The 17,381-nt window shown below is 40.0% G+C and overlaps 4 protein-coding genes across 7 annotated transcripts; 2 read left to right on the forward strand and 2 right to left on the reverse strand.

Annotated features, from left to right (window-relative positions):
* Positions 1-906: 906 nt before the first annotated feature.
* Positions 907-3,156, forward strand: hspb6 (heat shock protein, alpha-crystallin-related, b6). Of its 2 annotated transcripts, none has more exons than XM_049584671.1 (4): positions 907-1,410; positions 1,486-1,655; positions 2,332-2,454; positions 2,548-3,156. In XM_049584671.1, exons 2-4 carry the CDS (start codon positions 1,500-1,502, stop codon positions 2,710-2,712), a joined length of 444 nt encoding a protein of 147 aa, XP_049440628.1. In that variant the 5' UTR covers positions 907-1,410; positions 1,486-1,499; the 3' UTR covers positions 2,713-3,156. The 2 variants fall into 2 exon arrangements, with proteins under 2 accessions (XP_049440628.1, XP_049440627.1); XM_049584670.1 differs by having other exon boundaries at positions 1,125-1,410; positions 2,545-3,156.
* proser3 (proline and serine rich 3) lies at positions 3,074-10,487 on the reverse strand. Of its 3 annotated transcripts, none has more exons than XM_049584606.1 (14): positions 10,363-10,487; positions 9,054-9,167; positions 8,873-8,981; positions 8,507-8,775; positions 8,148-8,299; positions 7,959-8,026; positions 7,285-7,370; positions 7,075-7,205; positions 6,656-6,894; positions 6,057-6,553; positions 5,796-5,988; positions 3,790-3,961; positions 3,405-3,486; positions 3,074-3,233 (listed from the first exon to the last, which is right to left on the reverse strand). In XM_049584606.1, the coding sequence occupies exons 2-14, from the start codon at positions 9,062-9,064 to the stop codon at positions 3,182-3,184; spliced, it is 2,061 nt and encodes a 686-aa protein (XP_049440563.1). In that variant the 5' UTR covers positions 9,065-9,167; positions 10,363-10,487; the 3' UTR covers positions 3,074-3,181. The 3 variants fall into 3 exon arrangements, with proteins under 3 accessions (XP_049440563.1, XP_049440565.1, XP_049440562.1); XM_049584608.1 differs by lacking the exon at positions 10,363-10,487 and adding an exon at positions 9,283-9,507 and having other exon boundaries at positions 5,796-5,940; XM_049584605.1 differs by lacking the exon at positions 10,363-10,487 and adding an exon at positions 9,283-9,507.
* Positions 9,674-13,986, forward strand: lin37 (lin-37 DREAM MuvB core complex component). Its single transcript, XM_049584665.1, has 9 exons — positions 9,674-10,177; positions 10,455-10,530; positions 10,618-10,668; positions 10,828-10,857; positions 11,073-11,158; positions 11,323-11,483; positions 12,918-13,049; positions 13,205-13,278; positions 13,547-13,986. Exons 1-9 carry the CDS (start codon positions 10,144-10,146, stop codon positions 13,632-13,634), a joined length of 732 nt encoding a protein of 243 aa, XP_049440622.1. The 5' UTR covers positions 9,674-10,143; the 3' UTR covers positions 13,635-13,986.
* A 702-nt stretch (positions 13,987-14,688) lies between these two features.
* On the reverse strand, positions 14,689-17,254 carry LOC125893754 (C3a anaphylatoxin chemotactic receptor-like). The gene is made up of 2 exons (XM_049584642.1): positions 17,139-17,254; positions 14,689-16,705 (listed from the first exon to the last, which is right to left on the reverse strand). Exons 1-2 carry the CDS (start codon positions 17,146-17,148, stop codon positions 15,618-15,620), a joined length of 1,098 nt encoding a protein of 365 aa, XP_049440599.1. The 5' UTR covers positions 17,149-17,254; the 3' UTR covers positions 14,689-15,617.
* Positions 17,255-17,381: the final 127 nt, after the last annotated feature.

Here is a 17,381-nt window from a genome sequence, read left to right on the forward strand (position 1 = left end):
TGGGCTCCGGCAACACTAAACCCCCCCAGCTTGCCTGAGAAGGACTAAATGCAGAAACCCGCTACTTTTAAATATCTCATCGTGAGAGACTCACTGCAGCCTGTTCTATTTTGTTCAGAAAATGTCAGCGTGCAACCCTGTCCTGTGGACGATAAACGAGGCGCAGACTTCCATCTGTCACCGGTAATGTAGAAATACAGTGAGTGCTGGATGGAGCAGTGAATGACAACAGCCCCGTCCACAATTAAGAGTACTGTTTGGGGTGGAAACCCTAGGGTCTTGGTACAATGTCTGAAGGGTTACTTTTGGTTCCAAAGGTAGCATAGTGAAAGTGTTTGGTGGAAATGGGGCCTAAGGTACAGCGGTGAAAATATTCTGAATATAGCACACACTAAAACTGATATTGTTTTTTTCTTGGTGTCGCAAATACTTTTGTTGCAGACCCCTCCACAGCAGTACATTACTTTGCCTCTATGTAGGACTCCAGCCTGCTTCTCCAAACTGGGGGCGTGCCGACTGACATCTAGTGTATGTAATATACTCCCTATAGATAAGTACTTCATACAACTACAATTTTAAAAAAATCTGAACTATACCTTTAAGTAGTTAAATTTAGCTTCACCAAGATGAACTAGGCATTTAAGTGCTAGTTATGATAAGGATATACAATAATAAAACAACCATAGGACCCAAATTTTCTGCATTATGGATACTTTTAATTTTGATGCTTACTCATAAAGCTTCTTAACTAAGCTATTGAACGCAGGAATATTTTCACACTGAGATATCTCTACTTTTACTTCATGATCTGTATCGCTGCTCCACTGATGTGATGGTACGTGATGGGGGGAAAACACACGTGCACCAGCATGTGACGTCCCTGCTGTCACTGTCTGTCTGGCACGAGGGTCAACAACATCTCTTTTGAACTTATTTTTGGACAGACCTGCCTTGACAACCGACCTTAAGCATATATTACCTAACAGGTCTTTGTGAGAAAACGTGTTTCAAACCGTTTGTTTCACTGGTGCCATCAGGAATAAACTGCCGGCTGCGACTGCTAATGACCATTAAACACGTTAATTGCCAATAAGCCCGCGACAGCTGCGTCACTCCCAAAACAATACACCCAGATCCTATATAGCCCTGCCTGCTCACCCAAGGGTACGCATCCAGAACATAACAGAGACAAGGTGCCCCACTATGAATTCCCAACTCATTATGCAACTCCAGTATAAAACACACACACAGTTAACACGTCCGTCACGTCAAGCATCCAGATAAAGAGGAGCCTGGAGTCAGACAGACGGACCCATCATCCCTCCTCTCATTTCTCACAGGACACAAGCAGTTAACCAGGGGCTGTCCGTCCTGCCAGCACTCTAACTTGGTCAGGGAATTTAAGCAGAGGTAAGCTGTGGCCAGAGCTGACATTGTCTGACATAGCCTCAAGTACTGTCAACTCAACTCTCTTTGTGTTTTAAGTCTGTTCTTTAGAAATGGACTTCATCCTGCCACCCACTCTGCCAGCTGGGGGTATCCCATGGGAGAAGATTTTACCACCTCTTATTCCTCGGCTGAATGGGACTTATGGGCAACATAATTGGTCCCCTAAACTACTCTTACCAGAGACTGATAACACCAGCTCTGCAGAGGTAAGTCATTTTAAATTACTATAGCTATATGTGGCAAAAATGTTCAGAAGTTGTTTTATTTTGGCTCAACTGAACTGCATGAAAACACACAACAGTCAGTGATACCACATAATCTTTTACCATAACTTGTTCATTAGAGTATTCCCCTCATTTTTGGTGAAAAAATATAGATCTCGACAAAAAAAATCCTATATTAAGCTTCACTTGGTAGTTTTTTCCAGAATTTTATCTTCATCTTAGTCATATTCAACTCATAAAAACTTTCATATGCTGTTAACATTTTTGTCAAGTTTCCATGGTCAAGAATGAACTTTGACGAACACTCAGCCTTTTACCATGATAACTTGTCAAACACAATATTACCCTAATTGTTTAAGCTAACCAAAAAAAGAAAGAAATCCTATCTTAAGGTTCACTTGGCAGTTTTTCCCAGAACTTTCAACATCATCTTAGCCTTCAACTCATAAAAACCCTGATATGCAGTTAAAAGCCCCAAAAAGGACAGTAAGAGCATTTATATCAAGTGTCCAAGGTCAAGAATGAACTTTGATGCTCATATATAAGGATATCTATTCAGTGCTTAGTGGCAAGGGCTTTTTGGCTGTTTATTGTGCTTTGAGGGATTTTATCTCCATATAATAATAATAATACACAGTGTTTCGTCTCATGTCGGTAGGTGAACTGTGACGACAGCGGTTTTACAGTTCAAGTGGATGTGAAGCACTTCAACCCAGAGGACCTCATGGTCAAAGTGATAGGAGACTTTGTGGAGGTGCAAGGCAAGCATGAAGAAAAGAAGGTTCGTATTCTGGGAGGAGCACTGCTGTGTTTTTTGGTTTACGTACCCTACAATAGTTCTGATTTAACTTGTATTTATCTGTTTTATTAGAAGGATGGCCCAGGGGTTACGACACGCCAGTTCAACCGCCGCTACCGAATCCCAAAGGGAGTGGACACCATGGCTTTGGAGTCAGCAGTCTCTCCAGATGGCATCCTCATCATATCTGCACCAATGCTGCACACCCATGACTCCAGAACCCTGACTTCATCACAATAATAACAAACATTAAAATCTCTGTCATCTTCACCATGTATGAAAACAAATGCAACAGAAGCCTTTAAGAAACACACAGGCACATACAGAAATAACTTCAGGCTCCTTCAATCACAGCAACACTCGGCCCATGTGCCAAAACGCTCGTTTGTTTGGTTCCTGGCACCGTTCTAATATTCCCTGCTCTCTGAGGTTTGTATATACTGCTCTGCTATTACTCACCGATGTTACATAATGTTTCAAGGAACCAGTCTTTGTAAATATTCTGCGTTCGAAAGATCAAACTGCTGTTTGTTTTTTTCGAATTTGCAACTTTTTGTAAAAAGCACTGCGTTGTGGTTGTGATTAATGATGCACGCAAACATATCTCTAAACTCTTTAATGTGGAAATGTTTCTTCAAAAATGAAAAAATAAACTTTATTTCTTTATAAAAAAAAACAAAACAAAACATCAAGTGTGTCTTCTCAGTGTTCAAGTAACTTGTCGCTCCTCCAGGAATCCATTCAACATAGAGTCCACTTGACTGAAAGGAAAAAAATGCATATCATTTTTCTGGAATTTGGTGTGATATGTGATTCAAATATTATTATAGGAGCTGCATTTCATATGATTTTAAGAATAACAGCCATCCAGAAACAACATAATTTTATATAAATGATGACAATCAATTTAGTTCATATGTTATTATTTTTACCTGATCTGCTCCTTCACCCATTTTCTCTGCTTGCGGAGGACTTGTAATAAAGGGTCATCTTCAAACTCTTTTTCATCTGAATCTGAAAAAGAAGAACAGTACTGTTGAAGGTAACGAGGCAAGGAGAGGGTTGATAATGGAATATTATCAGCATGCACATACAGAGTTGTTATTTAACTCCACGAAGGCAGCATGAGTAAGGCCTACATTGAAATTTAACATGGATCACAAATGTTACAGCGTGCACCAAAGACAGAGAAAGTTCTAGAGGTTTTGACCTCATGAATGTGGCATGTTGGGAATGTAAACTATTCACAGGTCAGAATATAGTCTCCACAATTAACTACAGGGTAAAGGTTGGTGCTCTTTGCTGCCATAAGCTCACCTTCAGCTTCTTGCAGCAGCTGTGAAATGACCTCTACAGAGTTTTGTGCTTTGCATGGAGGAACTGAAGATTGTGGAGGTGCAGGGGAAGTGCAAGGAGGAGAAACCGACGAGTCAAGGGTCCTCTGTGCAGGCGATGACACCAGCGTGGGGAACAATACCTCTGAAACTACCTGTTGAGGACCAAAGAGAACACCCTACTGGTTACTGCAGCACTTTATTACCACAATGACACTGTGACATTAACACAAGCAAGATTTGAGATAAATGGATATATTTAATGAATTATTGCTACTTTTTCCACGTCATTCTGACATGGTTAGAAATAAACACCTGTGTTTTAGGTTTGGATTTAACAGAATAATGTCTCGCACACAGTCCATCTATTGAAGACAACTTGGAGGAACTCAAACATGGGTTTCTTGTATTTGATAATCACCTTGTGTAAACAACACAAGATTTATAGATCCTCACAAACTACTGCATTTTGAGCAGTAACAATGACATCTTTCAGTTCATCATACCTAACCCTGGCAAGTAGGGGTAGGCAATATGGTCCTATAACAATATCTATTTCAGGGTATTTTTGCGATGACAATATTCTTAATGATATGACAAATTAGTTAAAAAAAATATAATTAATTTAAGAAAACAGAAATGCAACAAAATAAGTGATATCGTTTTACAGCTTGCCTTCAAATATTCAGTAAATCCTAAACAAAAATTATTTCTAATTTCTTTAGTTTGTAAACAACACTAACTCAGAGTGAGATTAAGATTCTGTATACAATATTAATAGTTCAACAAAATAAATTCCACCACAAATTACACATTCAAACAGCTCCCAAATACAAAAACATGTATCCTGGGATCTATATATATACACATCAACAGGTGATTTCCTTCTTTAGCAAAATCCTAAATGATTGAGCTGTTTTTTTTCCCACCTGGACCTTTATACTCTGCCATTTCTCATCTAATCATCACACTGTAACCTGTGACAATCTGTTATGCTACCATAACTACTGCACATTCACATAAATGCAATTTCTTTGTCGAGCCGTAAGCGGTTTATGATGCATTGACTCCTGTGTGCGCACGACGAGAGAGGAGAGGGAGAGACGCTGTGCTGCTGCCAGAGGAGCTGCAAAATGAGTTCCCTCTGAGTGGTAAGTCACTAAAAGAGTCTGAGAAGTCCGGGGCTGTTCATAAAACATTCAGGACGCCACAGTTTATTCCACACTACTGAAGCTGCTCCTCTTTTTGGAGCCACTGCTGAGTCGATATTAATTTCGCTTTCAGCCATGCTTGCTGTTGCTGTGGGTAACAGTATGACGTCAATATATCAACAAGTCGAAATATCGCGAGTATCATGGTATGAATTTTTCATATGATGCTAAAAATGATACCAGTACTATCATGAACAAGATGATATAGCACACCCCTACTGGCAAGTCACCCAGATATTATAACAGCAGGAAACACATTAAGACAAAATAGGCCGTCTCGGCCTCTTAAGACCACTGGATTAATCAAACTACTTAATAATGATCTGTGCTATTAGTCAACTAATTGATTAAATATTGCTACCCTCTTTAGTCCACACCAGAAATACAAGTTGATTAAACAGTTTATTACAATTATTTGATCAATGAACAAATTTAAATTACATATTAATGCATATTTTGATGATTTTTTTTGTAGGATAGGCTGTTTGCTATACGGCACCATTCACGCAATAAAAATGCAGATTCCTTAGAATTTATTTTCATGAGGTATATTGTTATCGATAAATTTTAATTATTCACTTTTATGTAGTGAGCTGTCATGTTTTGAAGGATAATGTGCAGTTTCACCATGCAAGGTGCAAAGTGCCGCACATCTCTGTGCTCAGAGTTTTTCTGACTTAAGGCCTGATTGACTAGACTAAGTTTAAACATTGGGAAAAATTAGTTATTAGGAACATCCCTACTACACAGACAACATCAAAGAAAATAAATTGCCAACCTGTCCTAAGGCAGTGTGGATTGGAGAAGGGGGTGGCGCATTATCGCCAGTGCAGCTCTCCCTGGAAAACCCCTGGCTTCCCTCCTGTTGCTGTTGTTCTGCCCTCGGCCTGACCTTTTCAGAAACTCTTTGATGTGAAGATCTCCTGTTTGTAGAGCCAGGACCATCAGCATGTTCCATATTCACAGTATATCTGCAAAACATGTATATTAAGCACTCAGACTTGATTTTTTTTCCCCTGTGTGCATGTTTGGATACTACCTTGTTGTCTTCTGCTTTGTGTTGGACGTCACTGTGTTCTTCTCATTCTTCTCTGACTGTCTTGGCTGGGCTTTCTCGGTCTTGTTTCTCACAGATCTTGTGTCGTGATTACGCTGCTCTCTTTGTATAGCTCCAGATGAAGCAGGCGGTGGGGATGGCACACGAACAGGCTCATCAGTGAAGGTGTTCGTTGAGTGTCCAGGGACTTGGGTCTTTTTACGGACAACTTTGGTCTGAGACTCAGCCATACTGTCTGAAATGTTTGTTTTGATGGGACAGGGCAAGACATCACAGAGTAAATGCATGTGGGCAGGAACGTGGGCAACAGTCTGTGGGTGAGAGCCTGAAGGGCCAGAGAGGGCAAAGGCAGGGAAGTGAGGTGGACCTGAAGCTGGGGGACATGATCCATTGCCCTTTTCAGTTTGTGGCTGGGGATTAGTGATGTGAGGATGTGTAGCTTTGTGTGACAATTCAGGAGGTTGGGTACTCTGGTGTTGCTAAAGATGATGCAAAAAAGAAGACATTAAAATGAATCTGCAAGCCTAGAATAAATACCAAACAAAAAACAAGAAGTAAATATCATACGGTATGACTCAAACCTTGTAAGCCTGTCCACTGGCTGAGGGATGGCTTAAATTGGGAGCTTGCCAGCTAAATGTAGGACCATGAAGACTTGAGTTTTGCAGGGACGGAGGCCACTCCCTGGCCTGCTCAATCTTTCTCCTTAAACGCCACTGGAACAAGATGTCATCTTCCCGGCGTGCGGGGATCACCAGAGAAGGAATGACAGCGGATTTTTGGGAGGACACAGCTGGAACTGAGTCTGAACTGGCCTTCGCTGTAGATGTTAAGAAATACATTGCACAATATCACTGACACAGCAATGACGCTTAAAATATCAAGCATAAAAAAAGAGGAATCATCTTCTACAGGTTGCATAAGAGGGAATGGCATTGAGCAAGTTGAAATTTTAAGTAACAAAATTTCATCTCAAAAATGAAGACTACTTGACACTTACCAGTAGATTTGATTAAACTGGGAATCAAAGGTCTCCGCACTGGCTCATCTACACTAACTGGAGAAGAGAAATCTGAGCATGCCAGGCCCTCTGAGCTGACAGGGACAGATCCATCACTCAGAGTACATTCACTGTTAGAAAGAAAAAAAGTTACCTACAAATGGAGGAATTCATTAGTTCATCATAAATATTACTTGCTGGTCTTCATACCCTCTCAGCAGAAGTCTGCTGGCCTTTTCTTGAAGGTGTAGTATCTCTGTGTCATCTAATTCACCCTGATATGTGTCTGACAAAACCTAAAAAACAAAGAGAACACACAGAACAACCAATAAGCCACAACTGTGCTCTTGATAGTTCAATATAAAAAACAATCCTGTAAATAAATAAAACTAGATGATTAAATTTGCAGCATTTGAGTTATCTGGCTTCACATTGCTAACAAATATATTGCAGTTCTTTTATAATTTTGTGAGGATGATACATTTGACTTGAGCAGGCTGAACAACAAGCCATAAAAGTATCAAACATGGCTGCAAAAACGATGGCTCTTCAAGCATTTAGTAAACACGGAGGTTTCCAAATGGACATGTGGTGTGGTGTTGAAATGCAAATATTTATATGCACACTTGGTCGGTATAAGGTGTCCTGCAGACACTCTGCTTCCTGGGCATGCAGACAAACCTGGCATAAATCAGGGCACGGTACAAACCAAATAATCCATTATAACAGCATATGCAAAGAATATTAACCCAGATGAAATGGTATCTGGACACAAATACATGTTGTTTCCTACAAACAATGCACGTATTATTTTTATTTAGTAGATAAATACAATCACAGGCTATATCGTGACTCATTCTCAGTTAACTCACAAATGCACTCACACTGCATGGGGAAAGGGATCTGTCATGCCGACGCTGTCCAGCTGGATTGAAAATCTCAGGTCCATGGTCTGCCAAGAGAAAGGGATTCCACAGAAAAACTTTACCAGCAAGGTTTCTTTCCATATTGAAATTCAGGTGCTGTTTACAGTTAACAACTTCTGCATTAAAAACCCTTAACTAAGAGTGTACCTTCGTCTGTTGTTTTAGTTGGTGTTGAACTAAAGGGGAAAGATGGGGGTGACATCCACCAAAAAGGCACCTGCTTCTCTCCAGTGGCAGAAGGCATCTGTTGGCGCTCCTCTCGACTCTGCGGTCGACCATGACGAAAGCGTTCTACGTACCTGGGAGGGCAAAGGTCAATGCTGTGATTCAAACAGTAACATAAAAGAACCACTGACCAGTGTCTGTGTCTTCCAGTCTTCACATCACTGCCATGTTTAGTCATGCCTCACATACTGCAAGCTTTCACTGTGAGAAAAAATACAGTTCGGGCATAGGCGCTGCTATATTTGAGGGTACGGTCTTGACTCTAGGAAACTAAAGCCTACTTTGCCATCACTGATTCCTGCTGAACTCCTCGCTCTGATGAAACTGTGGATTTGCCTGCTTTTGCACACTGTTTGGGTGTCTCCATGTCAGATGAGTTTGCACTGCTGATAGGAGAAGATCCACAGTCGGTGGAGGGCCAGGACTCTGTAAAAACAGGTTGTCCATCTGTGGCAGTAAAGTGTTGGTCACGATGCTCAAGCAGTTGTTGGCTCTCTGGGCTCAGAGTGTGTGAATTGGATCGCTTGTTCAGACGTACAGGACTCAAAGTCTGCAAAAGAACAATGAAGTGATAACCATTATTGCAATAACTTAGGAATGCAAATCAAATATTGCTGTGTGTAATCAGGTTTCCTTTAAAAACATACAGTTTTTTTCTTTTTATTTGACAGGGGCTGGTTGCGGGATGGGTGGTAGTGTGTCCTTCCCAATCTGGATGCTGGCTGAAAAGGATTCTGCCTTGTGAACACAGGTTCACTGCAAAAACAACACGTTACCCACTGTAACTATTGTTTAAGGTACTATCAAACTGTGATCTTAAGGTCTTACCTGGATTTCATTACAGCTTTAGATTGTCACAGGTGAATCATAATAGCATAGAGGACAGGATGCTCAGAAGAAGTTGCTTCTGTGTGTATCTGGTTTATGCCTTCCAAATTAGCTCTGTGACGATAAATCACAGCGGGGTCAACATGGCTGACAGACTGGGTTACTAAGGTCTTACTGTACTATAACAAACAATTTACTTAGACAGACGAAGACCACATTATCCACCGACCTTCCGAGTTGACCTGGCATGTCCACAAAACAAAGTTACCATGGAGCGAAACGCCAGCACGACACAAATTGTCCATAAAATAGCAAATTAAGATGCTACTGCGGGCACTATGAAGAGATATTCATCTAATGAGTCCAAATTTGTAGCTATAAACATACATACTTTGCTAATTTTTCACAAATACAACATAGTAGAAGAAACCAGAAGAAAGCGTCACTGCTTGTGCCGATCGTTATTTACTACAAGACTTACAGCCAATGGGCGCCGAGTTTGATATGATGGACATACAGTTTAGCCAATTACATAGAACGTTGTCGCTGCTCAAGAGCCAATCAGTTAATAGGAAACCGGCAGCGCGCGGAAGAGGAAAGTCTGCAAGTGTCCGTTGATCAAAACAAGCTAAGTTAGCAACGGTAATTTGAGCTAGTACGCTCGACGGTCCGAAATAAAATTAAAGCGTCGAGTTTGCAGTTTATTACCAGTGAATATATGGAAACCGCTGGGGGGACCTGTTAGTTAGGTAATCGTTATAATGGGTAAACGCATATATCGTTGGGCGTAAGAAACTACGCTAGCTTAAACGTTTTCCAGTGGTTAAAAGTGCTAATGCAGAGGGTGGCTAGCTGATTGGAAATCTAACCGCAGCTAACGTTAGCTAACGTTAACGTTAGCAAGCAACGTCCCGTACCTGTCCTACGATAGTGTTGTAAAATAACGCAACATTAGCGTCAGTTACAAGTCGTTATCAACCAGACAGTGTGCATTTAGATTTTTGTGATACGACAGTGAACGTGTGGTTGTAAAAGTCTGCATTTTCCCCAGTTTCCAAATTTGATATATAACGTTAGAAAGGTGGAGATAATGCACCACGTCAAGATCAAGACTGAAAGGCCAGGTAAGAGGCTGCTTTTTAAGATTTTCACAAAAAATAACCTGAAATAAAACATGTTTTACCCCAAAGGTGTTTTGATTTAAATGTCCTCCCGGCCTAGTCCATTGTAACGTTAGTAGACATCATAGTCATTACCTTATTCAAAATCTATGAGAATGTAAAGCATGAAAAATGAGAATGTCACCTACCTTTAATATAAACCCCCTCAATGTGGGGTTTCTATTCATTGTTCTTTCTATAAAACACCCACTGTTTACAACCTTTATCGTTACTTCTGCAGACATAGAGGGGGCTGGTGCACGCAGCAGATTGGATGCTGTGTTAAAGGGACTCGTAGAGAGGAGTGAGAATGAAAGGTCAGTAAAATTATCATCATTAAGATTTTAAACGCATTCAATGATTGTGATTACTTTTCAATCAGAGTCATATTGTATTTTAAACAGGGAGCAAAATGAGGGTGATACTGGAAAAATATCAGCGGACTCCTTAAACAAGTACGGATCAATGATTTTGATTTCACACATTTGTCAGATTTTTAGATTGTTTAATAGCTGGTGCTGTGAATCTAGTGAATATCTGTTTTCTCATTTCAACATTAATTACAGAGTGTAAAAGCCTGTTTGTATATTTCATGTTTCACTTGCTGTTTCTAGGGATTTGTCTCCATCGTCTGCTGGAAAAAGGCAAGTGATTCAGTAATGCAAAAACATGTACATATAATTTATTTGTCTACAGTTGGAGCTGAAAATAATTCTCTGTGGTCCTGCCCTGATAAAGATTTTATAATTTTACATTAGCAAGTTGCATATCTGCACACCATGATATATTTATAAGCTCTAACGCTTATGATTTTTTCTCCACGTGCAATAAGTCCACATCCTTGCTTTGATTCTTCCAGGCCATCAGCTCGATTTCCACAGCACCGGAGGAAGAAGCGAAAAGAGATGGATGAGGGCATACCAGAGAGCAATCAGCACAAACAAAGTAAACTTGCTGCAAATATTGAAAACAATGCCGCAAGAAATGACACTGTAGTAGTATCCTTTGTGTCGTTCAGTTACTGCGTGGTCACTCTGCCTTTCACTTCATTGAACAATTTCTTACCTTTCCTTTATCCTCCCCATTTTCTGTTTTTCTCCTCATTTTAGATGCTTACATTATTAAGTTGTTTGATCGCAGTGTGGATCTGGCTCAGTTCAACACCAGCACCCCTCTGTATCCTATCTGCCGTGCCTGGATGAGAAACAATCCTTCTGTCCGAGTGCCACCTGCTTCCCCAAGCCCTCCACACAGCATGGTGGAGGAAGAGGTGAGGCTATAGTTACAGTTATGTTGAATAACTTCAGGTTTATTCAAAATATGCAAACATCACCAAAAAGGCAAATATTACTTTAAAGTTATACTTTACTGTAAATCTATTTTCAGAAATATGACCGTATTATCACTAAATTGCATCAAACGCCAGGGGTATACTACTTATGGAGCTGAATATAACAAACATACTTAACACTATGCCTTGGATTTTAACACACCTACAAACACTGTAACGTATAGACCACCACATAAAAATGAGCAGGTTGTTGTTAACAGCTCAGGACAGTCAGAGTGTCTGCAGCTCCTTAAAAAATCTTTAAAAAGTCTTCACTTTCAATGTCAATATAGTTCTCTAAATGATAGGCCTTAGATGTCATTAAGAAGTCTTAAAGTTTCATTTGGGTGTCTTAATTGTCATAAACGCTTGATCTAATTTAATTTATTCATCTTTTAATGTATTTTTGTCAAAGTAAGTTGAACTCTTTTGCATAAAAGTTCACAATTTTGATGTTTCAAACATTAAACATTAAATGTAAGTGTCTGATACCTGTAGACACCCTGGCTGTTGTCTGGGAATTATTTAAAATGCAGTACTGTATCTGTGTCTCTTAATTCAGTTTATTCCTTCATAGTCATGGTCTGGGTTTTTTTGTGTTTTTTACTGTAAATGTTTAAAATTTTGCAAGTGCAAAATGTCAGTATGACAGAGCCTAACACTGATGAACCATGGCTCAGTTACACTGGGCTCTTGCAAGCCACTAGCACCTCTGCCTCTTTCTGACTTTCACCATGGCTCTCTCTGGTGGCTGAGCAATAGAAAGCTGAGTGTTGTGCTGTGTTCATGGTTCCCTCTGAAAATGATGGTGGTAGTAATTCATGGCAGTAATAAAGGAAAATGTCTGCAGTGTTGTCACTATCAGTATTTTTCACCATAATATATATAGTCAACCTGGTATACTGGACACCTCTGTTGCAACGGGCAGTGACTGTAGTTATCATGGATCAAAGTGTATACAGCTGACTCTGTATAACTGCATATAACTCTTTGCCTGTCAGAAAACATGTGTATTTGTTGTTTAAGCAAGACAAGAAATTGCTCTTCAGTGTTTCAGTTGTAATTATCAGTGTTTTGAGCACCTCAAACAAATTTCCATTCCTGCATTTTGCAATTTGTTTGTACAGACTTTGTAAAACACCAAAGTTTTAATCTTTATTATTCGTATGAAAAGTAATTTTGCAGAAAATTGTTTTTGAAACAGTGAAATGAACATTTAAACTAAGCAATAATGAGACCACTTAAAATACTAACTAGTTAGTAGTAGTAATGTCTTTGGCCTGGAGATGTCATCATGCCACAGTCACAAAATAATTTTGCGTAAATGACTGTTACACTGCATTTCTTTTTAAAAATATTTCTTTCTTTTACCAGCTTACAGACATGATGAATGGTAAAGCCCAGAATGTGTACAGACTCCCTCCTCCGACATCCTGTCCTGTCAGCACGTCTGGTGAACCCATCAATCTCAGGATCCCACAGACTGAAAAACCTACTGTTACCAAGGTTCTGTGTAATACATGCATGAGAGTTATTGATGGTGTTTGACTTGGATAATGATAGTAAATGAAACAACAATTATTACATCAAATTATTTATTTATTTTTAAGTTAAGTTATGATTTATAACTGACTAAATCTGAATGTTTCTTCTCTCCACAGTTAACAGATTCAGTTCCTCTATCAGGTGCTCTCATATGTGACCACATGGAACGTTGGAAAAAGATAAGGCAAAAGTATGCTCTTCATGAAAAGCAACTTTTTCTTTTACTGATAAAAATATTCACATTGTCAATGACCTGTGTATGGGAGGGAACTCACCTCGTGGTCAGGCTTTTACCTGTGGGTGTTTCACTTGCTCAGCACGTAACATACTTGAATTGTTGCTGTCATGAAGTCGCATCAGGATATAAATTTATGCAGTTTAGATTTTTAAAGAACCACTGAAACATCCAAAAGTTTGGATCGAGTTGAGCTGACCCACATTGGTCTTGTTTTCTCCAGATGGAAGGAGTGCTCTAACAAGAACCAGTTACGATACAGCGAGAGTATCAAGATCCTTAAGGAGATGAAGGACCTCTACGATCGCTAACTGGCTCGCACTGTAGCTCTCCACCACAGAATGGACTCTATGCAGCTGGAAAGAAGCCACGGCGTAGCAGTCAGTGTTCAAACACACCTGCCATCTTCACAGTCTGATTCAAACTAAAGCATGAACAGATCCTCGAGCCTTAAACAGACCATATGTCCTATGCATTGTAGAAATACAGTAATTTGAAAAAAAGTGTGCTGCAGTTTCTTGAGCAGGTATGTGTTCCAGTTTGATGTGTTTTTTTATTCTAAAATAATTGTGAAGATGTCTGAATAAATTAAATGGCTCCTCAGTTTTCCAGGAACACTGTGATTTGTAAATCCTCATCATAAACAAGACTGATTGAAGTCCACCTGTGTCTCCTCTTCTCTCAGATTTGTATCATACAACGAAGCAGCAAAGATAAAATAAAAGAGGTTTCTTATGAGAGGTTGTCTGATCAGTCCATGACAGCGGCCTGTAGGTAACATTTTGTTTTCACTGGCTTGGTTCTTTGTCAGCTCTCTAAACCACAAGTAAACTCCTAGTAACTGTTGTGAAGAGTCTGTTAATGGGCACATCCTCCATATGTGCTCTCTGTTGTAATATTGATGACGTGATGGCAGTTACAAAAACTAAAGGGGTCAGCACGTATTTTTCCTCTACTGCAGCACATTAATTGTGTTTTTTTACAGTGTCTGAGGTTAGAGTGGTTATTGTCGTTTCATAGCTGATATCTTAGATGAACAGTGTAGGAACTGCAGTCCTTTGTGCAGTCCTAGTGTTGTGATATGGGAATCTTTTTGGTCAAAAACATAAGAATACAAAGCTTTCCATATACACCACCCCACTTCATTTATAATACTTGTTCACTGCATTAAAAAAAAGTGTTAAAGTGTTTTGTGTGATAAGCGATGCTTTAACTCTAAGCTATGAATAAGAGCATGAAAAAATCAAGTTGTGATGTACTTTTAGAGAGTTAGAGAGTGGTTTTGTTTACCATTTTGGTATCCTGTAAGATAAAACATCTGGTGAGCAGTGTGTTTATTCATGCAGAAGGAAGAGAACAGCCCATTAAAAATAAGACTTTATTCACTGTATCAAAATGCATATAGCTCAGTTATTAAAGCTCAGACTTGCGTGATAGTATCGTGGATACTGCAGTGGACAATTTGCTCATCAATAAGCATAGGTAAATAAGAAGTTCATCCAAAGGTTATAAGCATAAACATAAAACTGGTCTCTTTATCACATGCGTTACAGGTAATTCCATGTCTGATGTCTTGAAGGTTACAGTGGTACAAAATAAGTCATTGTTACACGGAGAAATTCATATGTACATCTTAGATCACAACACACCCGCGTAGGTGTTTTCAATTATTCTGGCTGATTAGATCTGTCACAGGCGTAGATTTTTTGACAATGATACACACACGCACATCCACCTCAAAATTTACAACACCAATAAAAAAAAATCAAAGTAGCAGAGGACTTTAATTTTGTCAAACTGGATCAGGATCATAGGTGCAATAGTGCCTCTGATAAAGAGTTTGCCGCCTCCAAAGCCGTGGTTGCAATCTGCTATTAAAGGGAGAGAGGATAACACATCTATGAAGCAGGAAGCTCAGTTATCATACACTAGTGCAGAAAAGACACAAACGGATGCATTAAAAAAAATCACCAGAGTGCAGGAAATAAAGCGTTTGATGTTCATTTCTTATCAGCTCTAAGTGAAAACACCTGATCGTGTATAGGCGATTAAAAAAACATTCAAATCACTCATTACAAACATCCAACTCGGTTTTTTTTAACCCTAACCCAAATGCATTGTCTGAATCAACATGCCATTTTCAGTTTGTGCTCAGTTTGGCTTTAAAAAGATATCTGTACCCATACAATTTACATCGCCTGTGGTGGCGATCCCAATCAGTGCTTACTGTCTCTCTCTCTGCTGCGATAATCACTTTGCTTTCTGTGAAGTCAAAGCAAGTGGCTGTGGAGGCCTTACTCAGAGCTAACTGTCTCTTTGTCTTCTGTGATGACCACTTTGCTTTCGGTGTCTGAGGAAGTGGCCGTGCCTCTCCTCTCTGGAGGCGCAGTAGAGTCCGACTTCCGGGAAATCCGAGAAAAGTGTGACGATAAGGTGCGAGAGGACATAAAGGACAGGTGGTCCTCTGCCAGGGCGCTCTCTAGGACGTGGCATACGGACTGCTTGAGCTTCTTCTGGAATTCATCACACATGAAAACATAGAGAATGGGGTTCAGGCAGCTGTTAATAAAGGCCAGATTCAGAAGTAGAGAACCTGCAATCCTAACAGTATTCCGGAGCGAGTGGTCAGTATAGGACTTTAACTCTATGAAATGCACAATGTGGAAGGGCAACCAGCAGATGAAGAATGCAAGAATGATGGAGAAAACGATTCGCCGAGGTCTCTGTTTCCTGGTCCTCTGCAGGCGCCTGGCACGAACACTTATGGCCACATAAGAGACAAATATCACCAGGAATGGGATGAAGAAGCCCATAACAAAGCGAAAAATGCCGAGAATCCATGCTTGTTTAGGTGTCATGTGTACAGTATAACTACAGAAAATCTTATCCTTATCGAATCTAAGCTCACGAAAAACAGCATAAGGGGTGCTGCAGACCATAGCGGCTATCCAGATGAAAATGCATATGATCTGGGCTTTGAAAATGGTGCGCTTGTTTTGTGCCCACACCACCCACCAGACTGACAGGAAACGATCAAGACTTATGGCTGTCAGGAGAAAGATACTGGCAAACATATTGACCACAATCACAAAGCTGTTGAGCTTGCATATGAATCGTCCAAATTGCCATTGGTGATCCTGAGAGATAGAAATGATCGAGAAAATCAGGAAGGCCGTGAAGAGGAAGTCAGCCAGCGCCAAGTTGAGAAACCAGACTGAGTTGACTGTTCTCTTCATCCTGCAGCCTGTCACGTAGATGACTAGACTGTTGCCCAGAGTTCCAACCAGAAATATCACGCAGTAGATGACCAGGCAGGCTGTGCGTACATTCCTGAGAATCCCCTCCATCCTGTCTGGTTGACGTACAGTGGAAGTCATGTTGTCTATTGAACAAAGAAGAAATGTGTCGTTACAGACATCACTATCTTTAACATGTTCTGCAACACGCACTGAGAAAACATTATTTTTACAACCAGATGAAGTAGGTGATCTGATTTTAATTAACTCTGCACTATTTTGTAGTTTTTATAATTGTATTTTTGAATGCTCCTGTCCTGGCTCATGTTCTGTGCAGCTCTGGCTCCCACTATAGCACCAGATTGGATGAAGCAGTCACAGAATACTTTGTACTAACGTGCAAGTTGACTTTACCAATCATTTCACTTAATTGCTGTAGTGTTTAGAAAACATCAACTACTAAATAAAAAGGAGGTTAATGCATACCTGTTTTAGATCAGTTAGCAAAAAATTAGAGTAGATCACTTTTCTGTTAATGCAATTTAAAAGCAATGCAATTATATGTTTAAAGTTTCTTACCAGTCCCCATGTTTTTTTACTTGAGTGGCCAGAGTCTGTCTTTATGCTGAGCTGATGTATCTTGTTCTGCCTTTACTGATTCTCTCACTCTGATTACTCCTCCTTCTCAGTTCATGCAGCTGCCAATGAGACAGTGCTTTTGCTGCAATTAGGCAATAAGCAATGTGCAGGGCGAGGGCAAAAAACCACTAGCACCTTATAATATAATGCAATCCAACATGACTGTGCGACAAAAACACAAAA

Source organism: Epinephelus fuscoguttatus, linkage group LG8 (genome assembly GCF_011397635.1).
Source record: "Epinephelus fuscoguttatus linkage group LG8, E.fuscoguttatus.final_Chr_v1".
Lineage (NCBI taxonomy): Eukaryota > Metazoa > Chordata > Actinopteri > Perciformes > Serranidae > Epinephelus > Epinephelus fuscoguttatus.

Excerpts from the sequence above, each read along its gene's own strand:
- proser3 (XM_049584606.1), bottom strand. Across the intron at positions 7,371-7,958 it reads GATCCCTTTCCCCATGCAGT|GTTTTGTCAGACACATATCA; the intron begins GTGAGTGCATTT and ends TTTGTTTTTTAG. Across the intron at positions 7,206-7,284 it reads AGCAGACTTCTGCTGAGAGG|TGAATGTACTCTGAGTGATG; the intron begins GTATGAAGACCA and ends TCTTTCTAACAG.
- lin37 (XM_049584665.1), top strand. The coding sequence starts at position 10,144 with ATGCACCACGTCAAGATCAAGACTGAAAGGCCAG. Across the intron at positions 10,178-10,454 it reads GATCAAGACTGAAAGGCCAG|ACATAGAGGGGGCTGGTGCA; the intron begins GTAAGAGGCTGC and ends TTACTTCTGCAG. Across the intron at positions 13,279-13,546 it reads TGGAAAAAGATAAGGCAAAA|ATGGAAGGAGTGCTCTAACA; the intron begins GTATGCTCTTCA and ends TGTTTTCTCCAG.
- hspb6 (XM_049584670.1), top strand. The coding sequence starts at position 1,500 with ATGGACTTCATCCTGCCACCCACTCTGCCAGCTGGGGGTATCCCATGG. Across the intron at positions 1,656-2,331 it reads ATAACACCAGCTCTGCAGAG|GTGAACTGTGACGACAGCGG; the intron begins GTAAGTCATTTT and ends TCATGTCGGTAG. Across the intron at positions 2,455-2,544 it reads GCAAGCATGAAGAAAAGAAG|AAGGATGGCCCAGGGGTTAC; the intron begins GTTCGTATTCTG and ends CTGTTTTATTAG.